The sequence below is a fragment of the Cyclopterus lumpus genome, chromosome 16 (assembly GCF_009769545.1).
Source record: "Cyclopterus lumpus isolate fCycLum1 chromosome 16, fCycLum1.pri, whole genome shotgun sequence".
NCBI classification, from domain to species: Eukaryota; Metazoa; Chordata; class Actinopteri; order Perciformes; family Cyclopteridae; genus Cyclopterus; species Cyclopterus lumpus.
The window spans coordinates 4,147,301-4,158,350 of record NC_046981.1 but is presented as its reverse complement, the minus strand read 5'-3'; the positions used below and the strand labels follow the sequence as shown (position 1 = coordinate 4,158,350).

The 11,050-nt window shown below is 45.8% G+C and overlaps 1 protein-coding gene across 1 annotated transcript; it reads right to left on the bottom strand.

Moving 5' to 3' along the window:
• Positions 1 to 1,976: 1,976 nt before the first annotated feature.
• Positions 1,977 to 10,275, bottom strand: trmt11 (tRNA methyltransferase 11 homolog). The gene is given in 15 exon segments (XM_034554372.1): positions 1,977 to 2,226; positions 2,228 to 2,329; positions 4,095 to 4,215; positions 6,786 to 6,920; positions 7,118 to 7,190; positions 7,350 to 7,514; positions 7,664 to 7,744; positions 7,855 to 8,011; positions 8,107 to 8,241; positions 8,354 to 8,446; positions 8,576 to 8,657; positions 8,796 to 8,869; positions 8,974 to 9,039; positions 9,807 to 9,950; positions 10,228 to 10,275. Coding segments are annotated over 14 exon segments (1,401 nt in total). The 5' UTR covers positions 9,885 to 9,950; positions 10,228 to 10,275; the 3' UTR covers positions 1,977 to 2,187.
• Between the last annotated feature and the right edge of the window lie 775 nt (positions 10,276 to 11,050).

Below are 11,050 nucleotides of genomic sequence, written 5' to 3'. Positions count from 1 at the left end.
TGAAAACGTTGAAATTCACATCGACTCTGACATCTTGGGCAACTAGTGCAGGCATTGTGACTGGTCCATTGGTTGTGTGTGTGTGTGTGTGTGTGTGTGTCTTACAGTACCAGCTGATTCAACAGGCTGAAGGTGACTTTGAGGCAGAGGGGAGTTTAATCAGGAGCCATTGTTCCAAAACAGCGGCCCTCTTCTCTCGCGGGGAGTTCCCCTTTGAGAAAAAAGAGAGGTCTGTAGATGACAGGAGAGAGAAGGAGAGAGAAGGAGAGAGAAGGAGAGGCCAGAGGTGAGGCAGGTGCGGAGGTGAAGAGGAGGCCGGGTGAGCCGGTGGAGGCAGAGAGTGATTCAAGATTTGGGAGAAAGAAAAAGAAAGGAGGACTAGAGCCTCTGTTGGTATAAATACAACTTAATAAATGTAAAATGATAAAACATTCACAATCTTACACACAGTATTAAAGAAATAGAGATGATGGGGAAAGTAAAAGTAAAGAAGGAAGAAAAGAAGGAGCAAACCAAACTAAACTGTCTCCTGGGCCTAATCTGTACAAATCATTGTAGTGCCACTGAATTACACCAGGAAACTGCTTCACTGTAGTTAACCTCCAAAAAAAAACAAAAACAGATCGTACAAGTACACACATGTATACACACACACGCACACAAACATCATTTCCACAAGGTCTGGACAGCATTACACATTGTAGAGAGGAAGCCCCCCCCCCCCCCCACCCACACCCCCACCACCACCACCGCTCACTAATTATACTGTGCATCATTGGAGACCGAGGGCTCTTGAGAACATGGTTCATCACTGCATCGTGGCAAAGTAAACACACACACACGCAGCAAACACACACACACACACACGCAGCACTCGTCAAACACAGTCATTGGAGGGATCCGTGTTTGAACGACCGTCCCCGACACAGTGAGTCGGGTCTTCATGTTGCGAGGCTCGTTTCCAAAATGTGACGGGCAAAAAGAAACGCCCGGGGTCGGAGAGAGAGAGAGAGAGAGAGAGAGAGAGAGAGAGGGGTTTAAAGAAAGGCCGAAAGTCTCGACCTGTCTCGTGCAATCATTTGATTTTCGCTCGATGACGATACACAACGAAAAGGGCACTGTGGGAACCGTAAACACGCGAGCGCCGCAGACGATGGCGAGCCGGGTATCATGTGATGGTGCCTGGAACTCTCGGGGAAGTGTGGTGGAAAGGCAGAGGCCCAACTGATAAACAGAGCGAGGGGGTAATGTACATAAAGGCCCCGCTGCGTCGCTCTCGTTGGATGAATAATGAGCCGGGCTGCATGTAAACTGTGGTCGGAAAACAACAAAAGCTGCTGACTAACTGTAGTGGTGTGCGGCGAGGTGGGGGACGCCCTGTCGTTTGGGGCATCTTGCCTGCGCAGGGAGGCCTCTCTCACCTAAACATGCTGCCTTTTTGTCTGAATATTCGGGCTCTGCTCCCGAACGGGCGACAAGTGGCGCCAATGCGACTTGCGTTCTTTCTAATAGCCAGCAGGGGGCGACTCCTCTGATTGTATAGACGTCTTTGAGAACCATGACCCTACTTCTCTTTTAATCACTTTAGTAAAGATGAGCTTTGTTTCGAGGTCTTCAATTAAAGAATGATGTTCATCTCTTCAATCATGCTCCCATTTAGCGTAAAATAGACAGGGTGTGCTTTAGGGCGTGGCTACCTCGTGATTGACAGCTCACTTTCACAGCAGTGTCCAAGGCTTTTCGTCTTAAAATTTTAACCCACAGTTACTTCTTCTTCTTCTCACTTCACGAGAGTCGACGGCAATATTTCGGTCGCCTAACAAATGTCGTCTTACTCGGCTCCGCCCCCTCTCGCGCGTACCGTGTAAAAACATGGCCGCCGTCTCCGTTAACGTCACCCTGAGGTGTCCAAGGAGCCGCAGTCAACGGCCTGTGTGGTAACCCGTCTCGCAGTTTTTAAATAAGTAAAAGGGACACTTGTTTTATCCATTTATTTGCAAAGCAATAACTACAGGCATATAAAGAATCATAATTAAAAATAAAGTGAACAATTTAGAAAATTAAAACTGTAACAAGTGATCAGTCAGTTTCCTTCAGGCCTCCACGTCCAGATTCTTGTGTGCGCTTGCTTTTTCTATTCTATAAAAAAGACACACACACACTTCCCCCTCGAGGCAGCCGATTGGTTCACTCTCCATTGACGACCGGTTTGTTGTCCTCCTTCCCGACACCTCTTGTTTAGTCCACTGAAATACTTTTCTCGGAAGGCGTTGTGTCCCTGGTAGGGACTGAAGCGGGGGTCCGCGAGTGGCGCGAGGCTGTCTATTTCCTGGAAACAGACAAATTGAGAGGTTATTGTGTTTTACTAAATGTAAAAAGTTAAAAAAGTTGAAGCAGCTCTTCCTTATTTCCCTCCAATTAAAAGCAACTCCCACGACACGGCGGTGTAATATTAGCGTCACGCAGGTTTGCATACTTTTTTCCGTGTTTGCATTAAGGAACGGGAATCGAGCCTGTGTATATTCACAGTGTATATGAACTGTTATGAATCTCGTCGGTTAAACAGTTTGTCTTGGCCGTAAGGTAGCTGTTTGGTCAACAGCGCGATGAAGGGAGGAAGAGAAGATGCTGGCTGGAGGAATAATGAGGTGACTGGAGTTGGAAGTGATACTCCGATGCCTGGGCCTGTAAGTTGTCAGGCGACACCTCTCTTTTTACTCGCCGACGCTGCCAAGTAACCTGCAAACAGTTTCCATGACGACTCCGAGGGGAAAACTCTGGGTAACGAGACGTAACCGCGACCTCCGGATTAATAAGGACGGCGGGGATTTATGTCTGAACTGAAAACAGTAGAAATAAAAGCCAGTCAAACTAATTTAAACAAGTCATTTATGGCCACCAAACACATTTTGTCACACTCAATAAATATGAAAATGTGAGGCTCCAGAGATGGTTTCTTTTTTTTTTTTCTGCACCAGTTTCACAGGAAACGCTTTACAGCAATTAGGCTGGCCCCATTATTGTCAAAATAAACACAGGAACGGTGTGGACACGTGTGCACGTATCATAGGCACACGCACACACTCACACACACACACACACACACACACACACACACACCAACTGTGAACCCCGATGAACGAGTGCCAATAGGTGCAGATTGAAGGGCTATTTGGAAAGGAAGAACGCTGCGACCTGAGACAAGATAGCAGTCAGATAAGATCTGACAGCTGTGTGTGTGTGTGTGTGTGTGTGTGTGTGTGTGTGTGTGTGTGTGTGTGTGTCATACGGGGCCCTTTATGGGAGCAATTTGGGTGTTTTCTTCTTTTTTTTTTTAAAAGTGGAAGTGATTTTTAGATCGGGAGATGGATTATTTTCCATACCATGTGTGATTAAGCCATTTAGAGTTCCAGTATAAAAAGAAAATGAGCCAATCACAGCCAGATGGTGAGAATTTAACCCAAACAGACAGAGGGACACCATCACTTCCATCGGGATGACATGTAGAAGAAACATACACATGTGCACATCCTATATACACTTACATGACACATACTTATGTGATTGCATATACAAACAACCGTATGAACTACAGATTTAAAAAGGAAGAAGACACACATGCTCTCATTTAAAAGAGTAAACAAATGCCGCAGCATATTTCAGCTTGGTACGCTTCAGACATGTTATTGAAACGATGCAACTTCAACACATAACGTCAAACTATATATTGAGGAAGTTCTGCTTCTCATCACAGGACGAATACAATTAGATGATATGGTCAACTTTACATCCCACATCAAAAGAAAAAATGCACATTTTAAATCCCTTTAAAATAACACACTAAACAATGCAAGAAAATATTATTCTTTTTTCTTTTTTCTATCTCCAGAAGTCCTCGGGCCCAATGGAAACTCAAGACTTTAAATATTGATTCTTCTGCCAATTCTTTCTCAATAACTTTGTTTACAATAAAAAGGTAGGACAATAGTAGTTATATAATCCCCCAGAGCCCACGGTGACTTATTGAAATGGCTTTGTTTAATGCAAACCAGCAGACTGAAATAGCAACAAGTTCTTATGCAGGAGAAACACACCTCGGGCTTCTTGATCTTCTCCATGGTGATGAGGCGCCGCGACGTGTGGCTGGAGAGCGTCTGCTCACAGTTACTGACGAGGCGGAGACACGGGTGAAGCGGTACCGTCTCCTCGCGGTACCTGAGAAGAAAAAAAAGGTGGTCACACGTCAGTGTCTGGAAAAGCCAGAAAAGACCCAAGTAGAGCGATTCCATTTAAACCCGAGGATACAGACAAGAGGCTAATGCGGTCAGAATGATACCCAGTGCCTCTCCTCTCTCCCTCCATACCTTTTTTTCTGATTCTTTCTCACCTATCAGATCGCTATATGTTTGACCGGCGCTGGGAAAAGCTACCGCAGCTCATTTTGTGAAAGCCGAAAGGTGGAAAAAGTGACTCTGGCCCGACTGCTGGCTCCGTCATCACCCGCCAGGTTAAGGCCTATTAACACTGGATGATGTATGCGTTTGCATATTTGTGTCAGTCGCGCTTTTCTCCGAACCGCCATCACAGTCCAGATTTACACGTCGCTGTTTTGTCTGCCCCGTTGCCATGACCACACGTGGGTGGGGGCCAGTTGATGGGCGTGTGAAGGGGCACACAATGGTGCAGGGCGGCACGGCTCAATGGTGCATTTTGTTTGGCTAAAAATGTAAACGTACGATTGCACAATGAGAGTTAGATTTGTCGGTTTGAAGTCGGCCCCTCCTCTTAAAGAGCATGTCTGGCACCCGGTTGCTACGGTTTCATAGAGACAAATGAAAAGAAGAAACGCTTACTCATTCTGCATTTTAAACAAAAATGCATCAAATACATTTCCAAATTTATTTTTTTTTTTATTTTTTTTTAAATCGATGACACCAATTTCACAGCATGCAAAATCTGATGCTGCAGCCCAAGCAAGTGGACACGCGTCTCTAGTGGAAGATCTGGTACCACGACATGAGAGAAAATGTCAAGACATTTACACTGGAGTAAAGAATTATGACCTGCAAATGAAAACACGTCTCATTCAGACTCATTTGTACATATCCCCTTACTTCTGACAATGTCGCCACTTCATTTCTCCTCACTTTGTTTACGTTGTAATTAGGTCACTTAATGGCCGTGTTGACCGATATTCCACCATCGGTCTTGGTACGTTTTCCCTTCTCCATTTATTCTTTAAGGGGAGAAACTGTAGGGGTCTGAACTGGTCTAGACGCCGTCTTTTGCTGACAGGACTGTGTGTCACCTGTCATCACACACACACACACACACACACACACACACACACACACACACACACACACACACACACACACAATGCTCATGGAGCAGGCAGACACACACAACCCCCACTGTTTCTATCAGAGCCACGGACGCAGATACACACACACTGTATGTGGGGGTGACAGAAACATGATATCGCCCCTGTAGAGCCCCAGATTAGGCCCAGGAGACAGGCTACGTCTGGGCATACATACACAGACACATACATGTGATTGTACACAGAAACACACACACACACACACACACACACACAGGTCCGACTGCAGCGACAGATAGTTCAAATATCTGACTTGCCCGAACCTCAGACGTTTATTTTGGGGCGGCGCTCTGGCCGGCACAAAGTCAAGCGCCGGTAGATGAGTAGCAAAGACAAATGTGTGAACATGATGACACATATGTATGCACAAGACACCCCCCCCACACACACCCCCCCCCACCACACACACACACACACAAGCAAAAGGTTTGCGTTGTTCTTTCACTCACACACATTCGCAGACAGAGGATGCGTGATTATCTCATCTCCTCCCGGGTCTTATAATCAGTGACCAGGAGGAGTTGCAGGCCTGCGGGGCTTTTCTTTCCCAAACCGCTGTTCGCTGCCCCCCCTACACCCCCCCCCCCCCTACACCCCCCCCCCCCCTTGTGTCGTTCACGCCTGTGCAGTCAAGACACCTGTGCGTTTGAGTCAGCGCTTCCCTTTCTGCCCGTGCACAAAAACATCAAACAATGCACAGCTTTGTCTTCAGGAGACGAGAGCACAGTTTCCTGGCCACGTTGTGGTTTACCGTGACCCAGCTGTTTGAAGCCCAACGTCACCTGTAGACTGTTCTGTGTGAACGCTGTCATTCACGCACACGCGGGTGGTTTACGGCCACAGGATGGCGTTTTATAGGAGCGGGGAGGGAGGAGTGCTGCGGGGAAATGCTCCACGCCGCTGGCTTTTAAAATGTTATTATTCAACTGATTAACAGACGTCTCCGACTGTGCTGCAGTTACACTTCCTCACGACAGTACATCTACTCATTGAATTATACGCCGTAATTACCGTTTAGAAAATGTTTACAATATAGTGTTAAAACATTATGAATTATGCCTCGCTGGGAAATTTGATTAGACCAACAAAAGATTTTAATGTTGTAGGTTGTGCTCATGACAAGCCTGTCTTGTGCAGTTCTTCTGGTTTATGGTTTGAGCCTGCCCCCTATTGATGCAAATTATTAATTGAAGAAAAGCACCAGCCAAAGGGGTTCCCAATATGAGCCCATCAGGACTAATCTAGTCTTGAAATATACATTTCCATGCACAAAGCCAGTTCAGACACAGCTTGAATGCTCAAATAATACAATAGCCTTTAAATAGTATCTGTAGCAGCAGACTCGTCATTGTAAAAGGCCTTTATGATTATCAGCTCATGATATTACATATGGTTTACTCACTCTGGTCTGTAGACGGGCAGCCAATAGACGAGCCTCCCACCCATCACCAGGTGGTGGGCAGAGAAATTTAACAGATCTGTGAAGATGTCGCTCAGGTGGTACGCCTGTGAGACCGGCACGTGAGACTCTAAATAGCTGGAAGAATCAAATAAACATGAACAGATTAACACCACGAACAAAATTGTTCAAATTATTCTCTTTAAAAGCATTTTTTTTGCACCTAATGTTACTGAGAACATATGATCCCTGCAGGGAGTACAGTAAAATACGACCGTACTGTACAAATGAAGGTACATTTTGTCATGAAGTCATAGAGTATCCGTCGTACTCACATGCCGTCAGGGGGTCTCGTTACATCTTTGTGGGAGCCCGTTCTCCTCGTGGACTCTCTGATACCGTACGGCGCTGAAGGACCGCACGGGAACCACGAACAAAGAGAGAAAAACAAAAGGACAAAAAAGATGATCCCGTCATGTGATGAATGCAGTGAAAACATGTTTGAACCGCGAGAAGCAGAGTCACAAAAGGCTATCGACACAGTCGATGAATGGACTCAGGACCTACGATCAGTGATGATGGCGTCAAACAGCGCGGCCTCCCTCCACACAGGCTTGGATGCATCCGACACCATTACATCTAAATACATCTCCTCTGTTCCATACTGCCGCAGGTTGGCTCTGATGTTCTCATCGGGTCCTCGCCACTTCTGGTTAGTACGGCTTGAGCGACCTGAGAGACGACAGACATTTCGGATAGCATCGGAAAACAAATTCAGAGCGGGCTCCTGCGACAGTGACGAGAAGCAATATGTTTAACCTTGGATTAAAAACAGGATTTAGAATACGAGCTGAAGCCGAATTCAAGTAGACGTGACTTACCTCTGCCGTGAATGGTGTTGTAGTCGATATCCGTTCCACAGACGTAGGCTCTGAAGTGAGAACACGCTACCAACAGGCTCCCTAAACCAGATCAAGGGACAAAGACCAATTCAAGTGTGTGTGTGTGTGTGTGTGACCGTCGACGCTGTCGCCACGCATGCGAGTGAGAGCCGGCGACAAGATTATCTCACCTGTGCCGACAAACGGGTCGAAGACGACGTCGTTCTCGTTGACCTTAGCGTGGTTGGCCATGATGAAGGAGAGCCCAGCGTCCATACTGGTGTTCCCTATGAAGTGTCGGTTCTTCACACTGTGGGAGCGGATCAGTTCCCGCTGTCCATCCGCTATCTGGTGCAGGAGAGCGTAAAGATGATGAGGTGTTCCGATTGCAGGTCGCCTCTTGTTCTTCAAATGCAATACGAACAGTCGAAAATGTGTCTCACCCATCGGCCGAAGTAGATGTAGTTTGGGTGCTCGGGGATGTCGTTGGGGTCCGTGCCGTAATCTTCCAGCAAACAGAAGATGTGCTGAGGGCTCTTCAGGCTCACTGCCCCTTCAAACGAAAGATACTCCAAGGCCTGGTGAGAGGATACGGATCGTTCAAAAGGTGCACGCACACACACACACACAGACACACACACACACCCAGGTTGATGTTTTCATTCATTCGTTGATCTGCGTTCCGCTCACGTCAATCCTTTTGATTCTGTCTACAAACTCCAGAGTCTTGTTGAAAGTGTAGACATTGATTCTGTAAGTCGAGTCTTTGTGCATGAATGGCGACTGGAGGGGAATATGGAGGAAGAGCACAAAGCAGAATTTTTAAACAGACAAGCTATGAAAATATTTTTAGAGAACTGCAGTGACGGGACTGTCTAACGCAGTAGGACTATGAGCAGGAGCATCACAAACCATGTTCTCTGATGGGTAGTTCAAGAGGGATGTTCTAAGTTCACTGTGCGTGTGTCCGTGGCCCCAGAGTTCAAAAGCAGACCTGGAAGGGTGAACTACATCTCAGCCTCTGGGGTACACAAATACTGCCAAAGCAACCAGGCACAGATTTAGATGGACGGCAATACACGCAGCACGTCGAGGACATCGCTTACCTTCCACCAAAGCTAAAAACACTTACTTTGCACAAACGGATCTGGCCATGACGCCGCGGACATTCTCCTCGGACAAACCATCCAGGCACCAGAAAGGAGACTACGGGGCAGAGGCAAGAAAGTGTGTGACTTTGGGGAACGGGAACCTTCCGATTTTGACAGCCAATCCGAAAGTTTAAAATAAGTGCATTTGACTTTGCAAACCTTTTCTTGGAAGTTTCCACTCGGGTGAAACGGCTTTCCTCTGAGAGCAAGCAGGGCTTTAATCTCCTGCGAGAAGGAGCACACACACACACACACACACACACGTCACAAAAAGACCCTGACATGCATCATAATTACAGTCTGGATTTCACACACTGGGCAGTACTCTAAAGGTATCTTTGTGTGTAAAATCAGTGCGGATCCCTGTGGGATGATGAAGATACGACAGGGTCACAGTAAAGAGTACATTTAGAAACAAGTGACCATGTTTCTGCCTCTTTACAAGTGTGCAATTACTCCAATGTGTGTGTATATATATATATAAGCCATTTTATAGTTGTACATGTAAACATTGCAATTGTCCCAGTTTATTTCCTGTTGCAGTGTATGTGAATGCCATCAGCTGACAGGAAGTTAACGTGGACCCAAGCTGTTGCCTAGCAATGCAATTCCGTTGATCTATAATATATATATAATGGATGTCCACAGGTCCAGGTGTGCTAACCAGCACGTTGGTCCCATCTACGGGTCCCATCTATGGGTATTATGTAGGATGAGAAAAGAAGCGAGCGAGCAGGGCAAGTGGGAACTACCAGTGTACACCACGTCGATGGAGCTCGCGGAGGGAGGTACGGGTGATAATCGAGTGTACATGCTCAGGTGAAACCAAAGCCTGAATGTATCGCTCCGCGTTGACAGTTTGAATTAGCACGTAACCTAGCTAACGCCGCGGGAGGAGAGCGAGTCCCGGCGGCCACATTTCATGAATTAAATTGAATAAAAATTAAACAATAAGAGCCAGACAGAAACGAATAGTAGTGTATGAAGGTTACCGGCAATCTGAAATCCAGATTATCTTGGGCGAGATGTAAGAGATACTGGAGGCATGATCGACTGCTGGAGGTCGCCATATTTGTTTTTGCGTATTCAAAATACGTCCGTCTGGAAACCGGTGCTGTGAAGTAGGTCAGTTCCGGCTTGGGGAGTAGAATGGCGTAAATGAAGAAGGACGATATTACCTTTTTCATTTTTATACAAAGCATCGTCATTAACGTGTTTGTCTTTTTTTTTTGAGGGGGGGGGGGGGGGGGGAGGGGGGTTTGATACACGTATACAGCCGTATGACTAATAGTTTGAAGATTTTTATAGCATTGTGTGACCTTGTTCAAATGTAGATTACCTATATTGCTCGTTTTGTTTTCACTAAAACAATAACATGTCACCTATAAGACATTTGTTTCTGCTCATACGTACATGAATAAACTAACTCCTCTCCTGGCTGTAATCTGCTTTACTTCAGCGGCACCTTACGAGAGCCCCTCTCTCTCTCTAATCGATGATTGGCTGCGCGGATCTCTTCGAACAGGCCATTGGTCGAGACAGACGTCCATCACAGCGGTTTTGCCTTTGGACAGAAAAGCATCCGCAGTCTTGCAACTGTCAGCAGTGCTGCAGCACTGTATTGTGAAGTAGTTATGCATAATATTTGTGTAACCACGTGATTTTTTTGTTGTCACTACAATGAAACATTAATGCAGATGAGTGAGGATCTAATCAGTATGCAGCATGTAAGTTTGATGTGTTTTGATAATTGTTTATTACAAATGCCTGAAGGGTTGTGGAGGTTACTTTCCAAGCAGTGTGTTCACTTCCCCATAGTTTTTGATTTACTTGATTTTGTTAAACTATGTTTAACTTTTCGTTTTCATTTTTTTTAATGGATTGTCAACTTAAATAGTTTTTCAGATTGTGGGCTAAAACCACCAGTTACCAGATTCAGATACAGAACAATTATGATTAGATGAAATGTAACGTTCAGCTTGATATCCATACATCATTTTATGTAGTTATTATTTCAATAATAAGAGCAATAAATAACTGTAAAGGGATATATAAACACACTGAGACCAAACATTGCATTCCTGTTGACCGATTAAAACTCTGTGATCTCAACACAAACAGTGATGGGGACGAACAGCCAGGGCAACACCATGGAAGCTGAAGGGGAAGAAACTGCAGCGTGCATCGTCTCTGTGAAAGGCTTGAAGGAAAACTGGCAGAAGTGGTCCAATGAGCA